The following is a 17,277-nucleotide window of genomic DNA, read 5'->3' on the forward strand; positions in this document are numbered from 1 at the left end:
TCCTTCATGGAGCGCTCGCTTCCTCATGTCCCCTGTGTGGCGCCCGCAGCACTGTGATGATGTCAGCATCAGCAAGGTGCTGATCTCATCACGTTGCTGCATGTCGGGGGCGGGGCCCAGTCCTGGCGCGCTGTTCAAATGTATTTACGTTTGAAAGACGCAAAAACATTTGAATAGGAACGGAAAGAGGAAGCTGCGGTCATCGGCTCTGCTGCGCTCCTCTGCACTGGGTGCATGCTGAGCACAGCACACAGCAGAGCCGGCACAGCGCGCTGCCTCCTGCTCCTGCTGGTGTGCCTGGCATGTACACAGTGTAGAGGAGCGCAGCGGGGACAGCAGATACAGCAGCCCACCACACCGTGCCCCTGCTTCTAGGGGGGGGGCAGCTGCCCCCCCCCGGCCCTCGCTGGGTATGGCCGCAGCACATAGCAGGGAGCATTTGCACATCTCTGACCCCGGAAGTGCAAGCGGCCGCTGGTACTTCCGGGGTCAATCAGCGTCCTGTGCCCGCAGTTTGTTTTTGCGTCTTAAAGACGCAGATGCAAATAAATAGCGGTGCTCCAACACCACCACCCCCCCATTCCCCCCCCCCCCTGAAAACACAGCTAATTTATTAGACTCTTTACGGAGGGGGAGAGGGTGTGAAGAAAAAAAAATGCTGACGGGTGCCTAGTGCCAAGTATGGTGGGGGCCCCCTTAGAAGCTCTTGTGGTGGGGGCCCCTGGGCTGGAGCCCCGCCTGCCCCGCCTATAATCCAGCCCTGCTGTCAGTGATGCAGGGCCTACCCCCAGGGACCCAGAAGACCAGTGCTGGTAACAGCAAAACACAATTTAATCCCTGTGTTTTTTTTGTTTTTTTGTTTTTTTGTTTTTTTTTCTTTCCCCCCCATTCCCAATGACTGGTGACACACTAGGGTTGGACTCAATGGATGGAAACCCAGAGGTGGAGCCGATTCAGTCCACTAGACAACCAGGTGGGAGGGGCCAGACAGTCGGTCAGTGAGAGTGAGTGGAAGTAAGAGGAATTGGACGTCCGTACTGACAGGAGGGTGGAACGGTGACCTGAAGGCCGCCCAGGCATGTGGTTGCTGGTGGAGTACTCCCGGAACCATAGCACCAACGGGGTACAGAATCCTAGGTTAGGTAAACGTTCCAGGCAGACCAGATAAGATCTGCACAGTGAGGGGACCATCCAGGACCTCACTGACCTTGAAGTTCGGGACACAGTAGCAACAGGAGAACCAGGGAACTGGGCCAGAGGAACAGACCCCACAGGGTTCATGCTACCCGTACTCCACCAGCAACCAAACACCTGGGCCCTCAGGTCACCGTTACACGCCTGTCAGTGCTTCCACTCTGTCACTGACCAACTGCCTGACCCCTCCCACCCCTGGTTGTCGTCTAGTGGACTGGATCGGCTCCACCCCTGGGTGGCCATCCACTGGGTCATCTAACCCTAGTCTGTCACCAATCATTGGAAATGGGGAAAAAACAGGGATTAATTTGTGTTTTGCTGGTACCGGCACTGGTCTTTTGGGTACCTGGGGGTAGGCCCTGCATCTTTGACAGGATGCAGTACCTTGTAGCCCCCTGATGGCTTCGGCTGTCTGGTTCCTTAATCTTTAACATGTAGGATAGATTTTAAATTTTCAGACACATACATTTGTGTTTTTGTATTTTAAATATATTATTACATTTAGAATATTCAAATTGTCTCTCCAGTAAAGGAGACAAACTCTAGCACAGCGCCACCTATTGGCAGTAGCAATCCTAAAAGTCACAAGTGGATTTTCAACAATCCTTTGCAATATGACTCAGGATATATAAGCCAGTACATTTAGAATATGCACTATAATATGCTATAATGTTTTATTTTTGGGGTTTTTCATTAGCTGGCTGAGGACGTAAGGAAGTTTTTGCTGCCATTTGGACAATCTTCCAAAACTTATCTTAGCAAATGCAGACAATTTTGGGTAAGTATATATTTTGTGTGCTATACATACAACCAATGGCTGAAGTACTCTAATGTTTCAGTGATATTCTGAGTACAAGATAAAAGTTTCAGGATGGACTGTCACAGGATGATCATATTTATCTTCAGGCCATTATCACTAAAGGACTATCACCAGTATCTCACGGGTGACACAGTGCTGTGGTGTCCAGCAATAGAAGGTCACAGCGTTTGTCTGTACAAACTGCTCCCTGACTTTATATTATTCCTGCTGTTAGTATTCCGTATAAAGGGTATCTCCTCTGCTGGGTTTCCATCCTTTTCCCTTTTGGCTCCAGGGGAGCTCCTTTTCATGTATTTCCCTTGGGTTTAACTACTTTGTCCCTAAACTTGTGCTGGTGATATTCACTTTCTTCACAAGCTCTGGATGCAAGCAGGTAGCACTCATTGGGTAGGATCATTGCTGCTCTTTACGGAACTTCTTACTGAGTAGTCTAGAGATAGGTTGTTTTCCCTTGTTTGTTATCCTTGTGTCCAGTCTTGCCTAGTGGGGTTGACTAAGAACTCATCCCATCCGCTCCCTACCTAGTGCCCATATAGAGGTCCGCCTAGAGTCAGGTATCCGGCTCTGCGCATATGTGCTTCCCCCGTGTCAGCTGCTGGGCTGCTCGGATCCGGATCCGCGGTGGCTCGAGGGATCTCCGGACCCGAGATCGGGGTCGTGCGGCAACTCGGAATAAAGGGGATTATTTACAGGGGATTGTAAGGACAGTTTGTGACGCTACCCGTGGTGCGTGGTAAGATGGAGTACCACCGCTGCAATGGGGAGGGGAGTACCTCGTGGCGATGGTGCGGGCAGCCAGATGTTTAACCCCTCCACGGGTAGGGGGAATGCCCCGGGACTCTGAGGGAAACTGGGAAGTGCCTTTGGGACGGTAAGGGGTCGTTTGTGTACTCAGTCAAATAACACTGACACGACAACTGTTGTAAACCAAAGTTCTGGACACCGCTGCCGCTTGGAGGGAGCACACCTGGATCCCGTTGGTGTTGCCTGTTAGTCTGTGACCTTTATCTTGGCACCTAGTTTCTCTTGTTGGTCCCTTGAGTATAAAACTGGTCGGGTCCCACTCACCAGTATGGCTAACTGGGTGAGCTTGCTTTCAGGGTTCACACTTGGGATTTTCTGGACCGTGTGAGTGAAAAGTCCTATCCCCCTCGTTGCGCTAGTACCCCGGTTTTGGAGCGGGTGGGGAACTGATCTTAAAGGCTCTGTCCTCGTCGAGTAAATTGTCAGGACGCTTAAAGCTACTCCCTGATCTAGGGTCCACGTACCCCGTCGTGCCCTGGCCCCTGCCCAGTGATGGCACAAGGCCGCCGGCTGTCCTCCTTGACAGTCCATGCCCCTTGTCACGATCCCCTGTGACCGGGGTCCAGCTCCTACCAGGCCCACACCAACATCTGTCACCTAGTACTCTGAAGGACCCCAGCTCCTCACCTCCTCTCTTCCACTTCACCGCTCCGTGACCTCTCCTCTTGAGTCACTGCTCAACTGACTGTCTCTTGACCTCCCCTTAACCAACCCCCCAAGTGGGCGACCCTATTCCCAGGTTCAGACCACCATATGCTACCTAGAACTTCTAAGGAGCCCAGCTCCTGACCTCCTCTCTCCTTCCCTTCCAACACTACACTCCTCTTCTCCTGACACTCCTGACCTCCCCTTACCAACCCCCCAAGTGGGCGACCCTATTCCACTCAGGCCGTCCACTGGTGTGTCTGGTGGGTGTGGTGCAGAGTGTTCCTACGATTTTGGTTAGCTGTTCTTGGCAACACCAATAGTTAGGGACCTGTAACCAAGGAGGAGGTGGATATTGCACAGAAGGGCAGATTGCACAATACCCTGTGACGACCTGATGGGCCAGGGTGTCAGACACAGGTTCAGAACTTATCTAGGGCAGTCTGGGAACCTAGGGCCCAGTGGTAGGCTCAGTGAGAGGTCACAATTTCCTTCTTCCCTAGACACAGGGTTTCCCTTCCCTTTCGCTGTTCACTAGTTAAACCTGCTGCCATGTAGTTCTCTAGATTCCTGAGCTCTGCATAACATCGCCCACAGCACTGATCGGTACCTTTCTGCCTATGCACAGTGTACACAGCTGCTAATCCGTGCTGGAGGTGGGGGTTATAGAGAGTTCCTTTTAATATGGAAGACTACATGGCAGCAGGTTTACTAGTCCACTAGTCATCTCTTGATTTTGTTTTTTGTTTTTTTTTTTTTAATCAAAACTACAGCAAGCAGCCCAGTAAGCGACAAATTGATGCAATCATGGTCTTTGTTTCTACATTGTGCAGCTTTCAGATGGGGTAGCAAAAACCTGGTGACAGATTTTCTTTAAGTCTTCGGGGAAAAATGAAAAAAAAAAAAAAGCCATAATTGTGTTCTGTCCAGTTTCATTGATCTACATTTGAGGCTTCAATATAGGACACGGCCATGTGGATAAGACTTCATAGGTTGTCGCATTGGGGCTGTTACTTTACTTTGTGCTATTTAATAATATAATTTTTATTATTAATAGTTTTGTATAATATTTTATAATATTTTGTAATATATAATATAATATTTTATATTCTATATGATTATTATATAATATTTTATATTGTGTTACATAATATATAATATAATAAATATAATATATATTATATTATATTCTTATAATTATTTATTTCAAATTTAGTTGCAATTCCAAACTATGAAGAACCAGAATCCAGATTATACACAAGACCTTTCCCTCCATTATTTTTACAAAAGAATCGTCCACGATCTTAAAAACTTAGTCATGCATTGGAAGGAAGTTACTGCCAGATGTATGCAATATATGTCAGGTACGCTATCCCACTTTATATTTTAAGTGATTACAATAGTTATTTACAAGAAACTATTAAATTCCTACACATTAGTTTCAAAGAACAGGATCATCAATTAACATTGATCAAAATACATAATTAGAAGGAAAAAAAGCTGATTTTTTTTAAAAAAAAATTCACATAAAGGCGCTTGAGGATAGATTGGTGTATCTATCTCTCTATAAAAATACAATTAAAGGGGTTGTCCATTACTTCTCAATTATCATCCATGTAAAATAAAAACAGACTGTACTCTCCTCTAGCGCCAGCACAAGGTGTGCGCATTACGGTAATGCAGCATTGAGTTCAGTGCTGTGGGATTACCATATTGACATCAATGGTGCCTGTTATTCAGATTATCTGGCATCTTTGAAATCAATAATCTAGTAATCCAGGGCCATTGAACTCTCTGCCAGAATATTGGATTTGAGCTCAAGGAGTTCACTTGAGGTCACAGCTGGGGTACCATGGGAACAAGCAGCTGTGACCTCAGGTGAACTCGCTGATGTCAACGCCCTTGCAACTTCGGTCTGTTAGTGTGTCCCTGTGGCCACAGTGATCGGTTACGTTTACTTATGTGGCTGTACTCTGCGACCTTAGGATGTAGCAGAGCTGAGATCATCGTAGCTGGATTCTGTCGGACATACAGGGGGGTTTTGGAGATAGTGTGGTGGGTTTTTTTTTTTTATCTCAGCTGTCATTTACATTTTTATATTACCTCAATTGCCACTGCACCAGGGCAATCAGGATGGGCCAGGAATGGCGCATTTAATGGAGGCTGCAATTTGTAGGCTGGGGAGGGTCCAATAACCATGGTCCTCCCCAGCATGAGAATACCAGCCCCCAGCTTTCTGCTTTATCTTGGCTTGGTGTCAAAATTGGGGGGAGAACACATGCCGTTTTTTAAAACTTATTTAAATAGTTAAAGAATCACCTCATTGGGTTCCTCCATATTTTGATAAACAGCCAAGATAACGCTCACGGCTGGGGGCTGCAGCCGCCTCCAGCTGTCTACTTTATCTGCACTGGATAAAATTCAGGGGACCGCACATCTTTTTTTTTTTTTTTTTTCTTTTTTCCAATTATTTATTTTTACACTCTTTCGGGGACCCAGACAGCTAATGTGAAGGCAACCAATCAGACACTAGCAGTCTGACTGCAATCAAGGAGGAAGTTGGAGCTGCTGCTGCTCACTTCTTCTGGATGTCCATTGCATCTGAAAAAAGGTGAGTAAAGCCGCTCAACAGTGGCCAGCAATTGGCTGCAGCGCTCACATGACATGTCACTTCAGCTCTGGAGACCTGACGTGAATACAGGCTGTTTTTAATTTCCATAGGGGGACATCAGACAATGCTTTGACCAATGTTTTTTTCGTATGAGAAAATCATTCACGTCTGAGTCCTAAGAACCTCAAAATCGTTGACTTACGTGATGTAGCCTCCATATTTAAAGATAGCCAATGTTGCATCAATTGAATACATTTTTTGGTTTACAGATGGAACAATGGACTTTTTAACAACGAAGCTGGACTTGGAGGGATTTTCCAAAAGTGCTTCTCTATCAGCCAAATTGTTCTCCTCTTTGTGCAACGAGACTGCTGGCCACCAACAAGACTTTGACTTGTCACCGGTGATGAAGGACATTGAGGCAGCTGTCCCTGAACTGCATTCTTCAGCCAGAGATTTATTACGGATAATTAAGGTGCTGGGAGGTGTTAATTGTCTTAATTCCGGGATGTTACTCTCAAACAACAATAGACAACTGCCTGGAGGTCCTAGAACTGACCTGAGCGTTCATATGTGGGGGAGAAGCAGAGACTCTGTGAGAGTGGCGATAGCGAAATGGAACTATGAAGCCATTCAAAGGGAAAATGGCAGTTACGAGCGAAGGAAGCATTGACTTGACTGTCTTGATGTGTTGAGGCTCTATAGAAACCTTGGAAGCCTATACAGTAAATATTCATACAAGAACTATTTTAAAACCTAATCTATGTGAAGGCTTGAGAGAGTTCAGCCTCTGGACTGATCAATTGAAATTAACTAATTTATAATGTATTAAAAGGAGTACCTAAAATATAGAATTTAACAAAAAAGTTAGTCTTGCGTGTAAGAATTGCTTCATGATGTATATTGTTTGTGTTTATAAAGTGTGGGATTAATTTATAGTGAGTTGTACATGTAATTTCCTATATTATCACTCGTTATTTATAGGGAGCCTGCAATGTGCTGTCTACCTGTCTGTGGTAAGGTATTCCTTCCTTTTTTAAGAGAAACCAATAAAAGTTATATTTTAGGTACTTTTGCTGATTTAGTGCTTACTGTACCTTCAAATACCATACCAGTGGCTGCATTTAATTTTTACTCATGATATGGCGGGCTTTTTAACCGCAGGCATTGACACAAATAGCTGGATCTCGGAGGCAAAGGAGGTATTCTCAGAGAGAGTCTTTGTCCAGAAGAAATATACTCCAACTCTCAATGGTGCATTTTCTGATTTGACTAGAGTCTATAAGGAGCGGACCACCTCATGGTGGGAAGTACAGTCGCTCGAGAATTATCTGAAGGATAAAATGGTTCCTAGGTATTTAAGGATTTCTGACACCCGGTTTTAGGTATAAGGGTCCTGAATTGGCCCTGAAATGGGAAAAAGAGGTTACTGACTGCTCACTCCGGCTGATGGCAATTCTACTAGAAGAGGAACGTAAAACGTTGGCAGGTTTGGAGTTGGCATTGAAGGAGCAAATTGATATAACAAAGAAATTTTCTGGTGATGGTGAGTTTGCGGTGAAGGAGGTGACTCTGCAGAACACCATCGAGAAGTTTCAATATCATTTGAAAGAGAAAAAGCATAAATTCTACGTGAGAGATCTACAGGAATTTAGAGACAACAAAGCCTATACCTTCTTCTCTGGTAGGCCAGTCTGACAGAGTGAGCCAGAAAGCACCTCTACTGACACAGAGGTGTCAGATCTTGAAGGGAGGAGTACAGCTTCCTGTGGGAGAGGAAAGAATAAAGGTAAGGGACGGGGGAATTTTCGTTTTTTAGAAGAAACGCAGTACCCCCTCAGGAACAAGCAAAGGCAAAACAGCTTCCCCTTACCGCCGGGTCAGCCCAGATAGTTAATCTGTCGGGGCATGTTTTAACAGATGCAGAGGAATCGGTCCTAAATAAGGGTTTGGGATTTGTGCCTACATCTGACTTTGATAGGTTCGAAGGAGTGAAGGACCTTAATCTATTTATCCGTAAGCTTAAGTGGAAAAAATATTATATCAGAGAGAATAAAAAACAGAGCGCCGAGTTGGGTATTCCTGAGGATATATTGGAGGACGTAAGATTGCTTTACAGTATTGGTGAGAGTGATCCAAACCTGGATGGCCGGGGCCCTTTTACCCACCTTAAACAAAAAAGTGATAAGATGCCACCACCAGTGAGTGATGTTGGCTCTATTGAAATCTTTTGCAATATGGTCACTCGAGATATTGAAAATCTTCAGGTGGGACGTTCCCGGGATTTGAATCTCTCCAAAAGAGAAATGGAGGGTTTGCTGTCACTGGAGCGTTCCCCTGATATAGTGATAAAGAAATCTGACAAAGGTGGAAATGTTGTACTGATGGACGTGGATAGTTATAAGGACATGTGCTTGAACATCCTAAGTGATGCCAATGGGTATGGCAAGTTGGCCAGTAACCCAACTAAAACCTTTGTGTGAGTTGAGGGATATTCTGTTGAGAGCGAAAGAAAATGGCCTGATAGATAAAAAGGAACTTGAATTCCTGCTTCCAAGGTTTCCAGTGACACCGACTTTTTATTGTCTCCCGAAAATACATAAGGGGATTAACCCGCTTAAGGGGAGACCTATAGTCTCGGGGGTGGGTAGCTTGACCCAGAATTTGGGAATCTATCTAGATGAACTTCTTAAGCCATTTGTTTATTACCTCAACTCACACTTAAGGGACACGACGGACCTCTTGAGAAAACTGGAAGGTATCACTCTTGAGAAAGACGTGATACTAGCCAGTATTGATGTAGAGTCATTGTATTCCTCAATTAAACATGATATAGGACTCAAGGCTGTGGCACACTTCTTGAACGGACGGGGGAGGCAATTTGGCGAACATAATGCCTTCCTACTGGAAATCTTGGAATTTTGCCTTACACACAGTGTCTTCACTTTTGGGAACCAGCTTTACCACCAGCTCAGGGGCACCGCGATGGGCAGCCCTTGTGCGCTCTCGTATGCAAATCTGCTCCTGGGCTGGTGGGAGGAGACATTGGTGTTTGGCGATGATTCTACTCTGCCCACAGACAAAATTTTGCTGTGGTGCAGATTTATTGATGACATCTTTATCTTGTGGAAGGGTTCGGAGTCGGAGTTGTCTAAAATGGTGGGAGAATTGAACAGGAATGATCTCGGTTTGTTCTTTACCTTTTGAAGTCAATAGCTCCTAGTTGCCTTTCCTGGACGTTCTCATTGAGAAGTCGGCTGAGGGGAACATTGTCACTAGTACCCACCGTAAGAAAACTGTAACAAACTCATTAAGGTGGGAGAGTGGACATTCTTTTTCTCTAAAGAAGGGCATCCCTAAAGGTCAGTTCTCCAGAGTTAAGAGAAATGGTTCCAATGAAGAGAAGTGTTTGCTACAGTTTAACGATCTTGAGAACAGGTTTCGTGAAAGAGGATACCCTAATAGGGTCATCAAGAAGGCACGAGAGGAGGTCGATGGCATAGGAAGGCCGGCCTTGCTTTGTCCTCAACCAAGAGAGGAGGATACGGGTGAACTGGTCCGTTTCATCACAACATTTAATAATGGCTCGAAGGCCATGAGGGAGATACGAGAGACATTGGCCCATTCTTAAAATGGATCTGGACATTGGCAAGTTTGTCCCTGTGAAACCCCAGATAACCTTCAGGAAGGCTAGATCACTGCAGGACAGGTTGACACATAGTCACTTTGTGGATGGTAGGAGAACAGGATGTGACTGGCTTAAGAGTGACCTGAAAGGATGCTTTCGTTGTAGTGGATGTCTGGCCTGTAGTGTACTGAAGGTGGGTAAGAAGTTCTGGGGTAATAACACAGGTAAAGAGTATGACATCTGGTGCTTTGTCAATTGTCGGACAAAAGGGGTCATTTATAAAGCCACTTGCTCGTGTGGGCTGGAGTATATAGGCAAAACAAAGAGTTTAGAAGGAGAGTATGTGAACATCTAAGGGACATCAGACTTGGAAATGATACCCCACTGGCGAAACATATGAACTCCATTCATGGGGGGAATATTGGTCAAGTTACGTTTCAGGGTATAGATGTTGTCCCACCACTTAAACGAGGAGGTGATTGGGATAAGAAGATCCTCCAGAAAGAATGTAGGTGGATCTTTCGGCTTAAGACAGTTTACCCACTTGGCCTGAACGAATCCCTGTCCTTTGCACCCTTCTTGTAGGCAGGGCCGTATTTGCCACTAGGTACCCGTGGTCCCGTGCCTAGGGCGGCACGTTGCGGGGGGCGGCACTTTCTGGCAGCAAAAAAAAAATATATAAATTTTTTTTTTTTTTTTTTTTTTACATCCCCCGCCCCCTGTCCCTCCCTCCGTTACACTCGGCTGTGTTCCGGGGGGGGGGGGCTTGGGAGGGAGGAGAGGCACACTTCTGCTGTCTATTTAAATACATGGCGGGCGCCAGGCATAGTGAGCTGACTAACCCCGGAAGTTCCATGGCCTGCACTTCCGGGGTCAGAAGCGCGCGGGCGCGACAATCAGCTCACTGCCCCGTGCTGCAGCGTCCAATGCTGCAGATGACACACGCCGCGGAGGAGGACACGTCTGCAGCTGGAGCAAGCCAGAAGAGGAGCCAGCCAGAGCAGGGCGGCGGGCACCGGAGCAGGTAAGGCAGAGCCTAGAATGTATGGGCACCTTACAGGTTAGTTGATGATCGTTGCAAACTACGATGCCTCTTTTTGTCCACTGTAATCATGCAAGGGGAGGCTGGGGGGAGAGAGGCTGGCTGGGAAGAGAGAGAGGCTGGGGGGAGGCTGGGAAGAGAGAGAGAGAGGCTGGGGTGAGGCTGGGAAGAGAGGCTGGGGGGAGGCTGGGAAGAGAGAGAGAGGCTGGGAAGAGAGGCTGAGGCTGGGAAGAGAGAGGCTGAGACTGGGGGAGGCTGGGAAGAGAGGCTGAGGCTGGGGGGAGGCTGGGAAGAGAGGCTGAGGCTGGGGGGAGAGGCTGAGGCTGGGGGGGAGGCTGGGGGGAGAGAGGCTAAGGCTGGTGGGAGAGAGGCTGGGGGGAGAGGGGCTGAGGCTGGGGGGAGAGGCTGAAGCTGGGAGCTGGGAGAAGAGAGGCTGATTCTGGGGGAGTCTGGGAGGGGGAGGCTGATGCTGAGGGAGGCTGGGAGGGGGAGGGTGAGGCTTGGAGGAGGGAAGCAGATGCTGGGGGAGGCTTGGAGGAGGGAGGCTGATGCTGGGGGAGGCTGGGAGGAGGGAGGCTGATGCTGGGGGAGGCTGGGAGGAGGGAGGCTGATGCTTGGGGAGGTTGGGAGGAGGGAGGCTGAGGCTGGGGGAGGCTGGGAGGAGGGAGGCTGAGGCTTGGGGAGGCTGGGAGGAGGGAGGCTGAGGCTGGGGGAGGCTGGGAGGAGGGAGGCTGAGGCTGGGGGAGGCTGGGAGGAGGGAGGCTGAAGCTGGGGGAGGCTGGGAGGAGGGAGGCTGATGCTGGGGGAGGCTTGGAGGAGGGAGGCTGATGCTGGGGGAGGCTTGGAGGAGGGAGGCTGATGCTGGGGGAGGCTGGGAGGAGGAAGGCTGATGCTGGGGGAGGCTGGGAGGAGGGAGGCTGATGCTGGGGGAGGCTGGGAGGGGGAGGCTGATGCTGAGGGAAGCTGATGCTGAGGGAGGCTGAGGGAGGAGGGAGGCTGAGGCTGGGGAAGGCTGGGAGGAGGGAGGCTGAGGCTGGGGGAGGCTGATGCTGGGAGGAGAGAGGCTGATGCTGGGGGAGGCTGGGAGGGGGAAGGTGAGGCTGGGAGGAGGGAGGCTGATGCTGGGGGAAGCTGGGAGGGTGAGGCTTGGAGGAGGGAAGCTGATGCTGAGGGAGGCTTGGAGGAGGGAGGCTGATGCTGAGGGAGGAGGGAGCCTGATGCTGGGGGAGGCTGGGAGGAGGAAGGCTGATGCTGGGGGAGGCTGGGAGGAGGGAGGCTGATGCTGGGGGAGGCTGGGAGGAGGGAGGCTGATGCTGGGGGAGGCTGGGAGGAGGGAGGCTGATGCTGGGAGGAGGGAGGCTGATGCTGGGAGGAGGGAGGCTGATGCTGGGGGAGGCTGGGAGGAGGGAGGCTGATGCTGGGAGGAGGGAGGCTGATGCTTGGGGAGGCTGGGAGGAGGGAGGAGGAGGCTGGGAGGAGGGAGGCTGGGAGGAGGGAGGAGGAGGCTGGGAGGAGGGAGGCTGGGAGGAGGGAGGCTGAGGCTGGGAGGAGGGAGGCTGGGAGGAGAGAGGCTGATGCTGGGAGGGGGAAGGTGAGGCTTGGAGGAGGGAGGCTGATGCTGGGGGAGGCTGGGAGGAGGAAGGCTGATGCTGGGGGAGGCTGGGAGGAGGGAGGCTGATGCTGGGGGAGGCTGGGAGGAGGGAGGCTGATGCTGTGGGAGGAGGGAGGCTGATGCTGGAGGAGGTTGGGAGGAGGGAGGCTGATGCTTGGGGAGGTTGGGAGGAGGGAGGCTGAGGCTAGGGGAGGCTGGGAGGAGGGAGGCTGAAGCTGGGGGAGGCTGGGAGGAGGGAGGCTGAGGCTGGGAGGAGAGAGGCTGATGCTGGAGGAGGCTGGGAGGAGAGAGGCTGATGCTGGGGGAGGCTGGGAGGAGGGAGGCTGATGCTGGGTGAGGCTGGGAGGAGGGAGGCTGGGGGAGGCTGGGAGGAGGGAGGCTGATGCTGGGGGAGGCTGGGAGGAGGGAGGCTGATGCTGGGGGAGGCTGGGAGGAGGGAGGCTGATGCTGGGGGAGGCTGGGAGGAGGGAGGCTGATGCTGGGGGAGGCTGGGAGGAGGGAGGCTGATGCTGAGGGAGGCTGGGAGGAGGGAGGCTGATGCTGGGAGGAGGGAGGCTGATGCTGGGGGAGGCTGGGAGGAGGGAGGCTGATGCTGGGGGAGGTTGGGAGGAGGGAGGTTGGGAGGAGGGAGGCTGATGCTGGGGGAGGCTGGGAGGAGGGAGGCTGATGCTGGGGGAGGCTGGGAGGAGAGAGGCTGATGCTGGGGGAGGCTGGGAGGAGAGAGGCTGATGCTGGGGGAGGCTGGGAGGAGAGAGGCTGATGCTGGGGGAGGCTGGGAGGAGAGGCTGATGCTGGGGGAGGCTGGGAGGAGGGAGGCTGATGCTGGGGGAGGCTGGGAGGAGAGGCTCATGCTGGGGGAGGCTGGGAGGAGAGAGGCTGATGCTGGAGGAGGCTTATGCTGGGAGAGGCTGGGAGGAGAGAGGCTGATGCTGGAGGAGGCTGATGCTGGGGGAGGCTGGGAGGAGAGAGGCTGATGCTGGAGGAGGCTGATGCTGGGGGAGGCTGGGAGGAGAGAGGCTGATGCTGGAGGAGGCTGATGCTGGGGGAGGCTGGGAGGAGAGAGGCTGATGCTGGAGGAGGCTGATGCTGGGGGAGGCTGGGAGGAGAGAGGCTGATGCTGGGGGAGGCTCATGCTGGGGGAGGCTGGAAGGAGAGAGGCTGATGCTGGGAGAGAGAGGCTGAAGCTGGGGGAAGCTGGGGGAGGCTGGGGAGAGAGGCTGATGCTGGGGGAGAGGCTGCTGGTGAAGGCGGGGGAGAGCGGCTGCTGCTGGGGGAATGGGAGAGAGGGGCCAATGCTAGAGACAGAGGACAAGGGTTGAGGGATAGAGCAATGACGATATCGATGGGGGGGGAGTGTAAGGACTCAGAATAAGAGGGGGCCAGCATTGGGAGCTCATTATGGAGAAGGGGCAGCATGTCTGGGCTCAGTATGGAGTGGAACAATGTAGGGGAGTCAATATCAAGAGTGGGGTAGTGTGTGTGTGGGGGGGTCTCAGCATAAGCGTTAGTGTGGTGGTCTTAGGATGAATGGGGCAGCATGGAGGTGTCATTATGGAAAAGAGGAAGGCAGCATTAGGAGCTCATGGAGAGGGGCAGCATGCATGGGACATTGTGAGGAGGGGGCAGCATGCATGGGACACTGTCAGGAGGGGGCAGCATGCATGGGACACTGTCAGGAGGGGGCAGCATGCATGGGACACTGTCAGGAGGGGGCAGCATGCATGGGACACTGTCAGGAGGGGGCAGCATGCATGGGACACTGTCAGGAGGGGGCAGCATGCATGGGACACTGTCAGGAGGGGGCAGCATGCATGGGACACTGTCAGAAGGGGGCAGCATGCATGGGACACTGTCAGGAGGGGGCAGCATGCATGGGACACTGTGAGGAGGGGGCAGCATGCATGGGACACTGTGAGGAGGGGGCAGCATGCATGGGACATTGTGAGGAGGGGGCAGCATGCATGGGACATTGTGAGGAGGGGGCAGCATGCATGGGACATTGTGAGGAGGGGGCAGCATGCATGGGACATTGTGAGGAGGGGGCAGCATGCATGGGACATTGTGAGGAGGGGGCAGCATGCATGGGACATTGTGAGGAGGGGGCAGCATGCATGGGACATTGTGAGGAGGGGGCAGCATGCATGGGACATTGTGAGGAGGGGGCAGCATGCATGGAACATTGTGAGGAGGGGGCAGCATGCATGGGACATTGTGAGGAGGGGGAAGCATGCATGGGACATTGTGAGGAGGGAGCAGCATGCATGGGACATTGTGAGGAGGGAGCAGCATGCATGGGACACTGTGAGGAGGGGGCAGCATGCATGGGACATTGTGAGGAGGGGGCAGCATGCATGGGACATTGTGAGGAGGGGGCAGCATGCATGGGACACTGAGGAGGGGGCAGCATGCATGGGACACTGAGAGGAGGGGGCAGCATGCATGGGACACTGTGAGGAGGGGGCAGCATGCATGGGACACTGTGAGGAGGGGGCAGCATGCATGGGACACTGTGAGGAGGGGGCAGCATGCATGGGACATTGTGAGGAGGGGGCAGCATGCATGGGACATTGTGAGGAGGGGGCAGCATGCATGGGACATTGTGAGGAGGGGGCAGCATGCATGGGACATTGTGAGGAGGGGGCAGCATGCATGGGACATTGTGAGGAGGGGGCAGCATGCATGGGACATTGTGAGGAGGGGGCAGCATGCATGGGACATTGTGAGGAGGGGGCAGCATGCATGGGACATTGTGAGGAGGGGGCAGCATGCATGGGACATTGTGAGGAGGGGGCAGCATGCATGGGACACTGAGGAGGGGGAAGCATGCATGGGACATTGTGAGGAGGGGGCAGCATGCATGGGACATTGTGAGGAGGGGGCAGCATGCATGGGACACTGAGGAGGGGGCAGCATGATGTGAGGACAATGTGCAGATCATATTTCATAATTGAGGAAGGTGTGGTGAATATAATTTATAAGGGAGGGCAATGTGTAGTTTATTAGGGGCAGTGTGACAGTCACAGTATATAAGTGGGGACGGTGGGAATATTTTATACTCATGCTATGTTTTGATGTGCCTGTGGTGATTCCCATTGGGGGGGGGGGGGGTTAGTGCCCTTCGTTTCTCATTGATACTTTTTCAAGTGTTTTACAGAGTAGATCTGCCTTAAACAGATGTCGTGTGCGAAAACTCAGTTTTACGTTGTCACTAAGGGGCGCGACCACTTAAAATGCCTAGGGCAGCACGAAGGCAAAATACAGCCCTGCTTGTAGGTGGAGGATTAGAACAGCTAGGAGGGAAAGCCGCCGGTGAGCGGGGGCGCCAATCACCGTAACTTAGGGTGCCAACCTCCGCAATTAGGTAGGGAAAGTTTCATTTAGTTAGGATAGTTGGTGGTGGAGTTGATAGGTTTTTTTCTCTTAGGCTATGTGCCCACGCTGCGGATTTTGCCGCGGATTTGCCGCGGATTTCCCAAAAATCTGCAGCAGCAGCACTTCCAAGCCATTTCAATGGCATTTTGGAAATGCTGTGCCCATGCTGCGGATTTTTCCGCTGCGGATTTGCCGCGGATTTTGATCCGGAAAAATCTGCAGCATGTCAATTGTTTGGTGCAGATTTGGTCCGGATTTTTGGTTTTGAATGGGGGAAAAAAAAAAAATGAAATCCGCATCAAAATCCACGGCAAATCCGCGGTAAATTTGCGGCAAATCCGCGGGTGCGGATTTGTCGCGGATTTTCAGGCAAAAAAATCCGCAGGGACATTCTAGCGTGGGCACATAGCCTTAATCTTCCCCATCCCTGTGGGCCTTGGTGGTGGTGTTTTGGCTGAGGATGGAGTTGGTAATTTCTCTCTTTTTGTGGGTTCTGTTGCCATGTAGTGGCTAGTGTGTCTCTCTGGTATCCCCCTCAATACTATTCTAAGTGTACGAATATTTCTGAGTCCCCGGTTATCTGATTCCTTTGGACTTTTCCCTCTGGGGATCTCCATAAGATTCAGTTTTTAAATTTGGGTAATCCCTGGGTTATTGTAGTTCTGCGCATATTATCTGGTAACTTACTGTTCCGTTACCTTTTTGCTCCTTTTGACAGGAGCGGTTAGTATATACACAGAAGGAATTGCCCCTTTAAGATTTCAGCGCATGCGCTTTTAAGTTATATGCAGGGCGCTGTTTTCTATCTGTGGAGGGGCGGACGTTATGAACGCTAGTGCGTTCTGGTCTTGTGCCTCAGGTTGGTGGTGTCATGGCCGCGCCGGGTGGTTCTGGCGTCATATCCTGTGGGACGTGCGGTCCATGTATGCGTTCCACCACGATAGGCGGAAGTGGGGAGTGTAGTAAACGGATGTGACGTCAGACGCCGGCGGGAGAGCGGTGGTTATTTAAACATAGCGACTATTGACAGCGGTGTACAGCAGAGGAGGATTCATGCTGCCACCGTTTGGTAAGCCTGCTGCTCCCGGTTTCTTGAGCTAAGGGAAAGGTATGTAGGGGATCCTTTGTTTATGAAACCCCTGTTTATTGTCCCGTTTTTTCTCTTTCTAGTTAACCCATGAGAGGTTTCCATATTAGGAGCCTTTGTATCTCTTCAAGCTCCCCTGATGAATATTAAATAGGAAACGCGTCGGGAGGAGGAGAATTTGGGATGGGACAGCGAGTACTCTAAGGGGATCCCAGACCCAGTATTAGAGGGGTCGTGGAGACGCCATTAATGAGGACAAGCTGCCCTTGTGGGAATAGGTCACACCGGAACGGGTGAGATTGTTCCTTTTTTCACATTTCTGGGCATTGCTGTTTTCTGGGATTCTTGTACATGGTTATCTCAGAGCAGTGTCTTGTTTCATCTGAACCTTGAGTACATGTTCTGCTTGATACCCAGACACCAGGCTGGTGGTGTGGATATCTGTATGCCATATACGCATTA

General features: G+C 51.1%; 1 protein-coding gene across 1 annotated transcript in view; it reads left to right on the forward strand.

Moving 5' to 3' along the window:
• Positions 1 to 7,119, forward strand: part of LOC142251385 (kinesin-like protein KIF14) — a 128,125-nt gene extending 121,006 nt beyond the window's left edge. Inside the window, exons 28-30 of the mRNA XM_075324126.1 lie at positions 1,892 to 1,972; positions 4,680 to 4,827; positions 6,344 to 7,119. Of these exons, the coding sequence (XP_075180241.1) occupies positions 1,892 to 1,972; positions 4,680 to 4,827; positions 6,344 to 6,747 (633 nt within the window). The 3' untranslated portion in view covers positions 6,748 to 7,119. The remainder of the gene's footprint in view (positions 1 to 1,891; positions 1,973 to 4,679; positions 4,828 to 6,343) is intronic.
• Positions 7,120 to 17,277: the final 10,158 nt, after the last annotated feature.

This window comes from Anomaloglossus baeobatrachus, chromosome 9 (assembly GCF_048569485.1).
Source record: "Anomaloglossus baeobatrachus isolate aAnoBae1 chromosome 9, aAnoBae1.hap1, whole genome shotgun sequence".
Lineage (NCBI taxonomy): Eukaryota > Metazoa > Chordata > Amphibia > Anura > Aromobatidae > Anomaloglossus > Anomaloglossus baeobatrachus.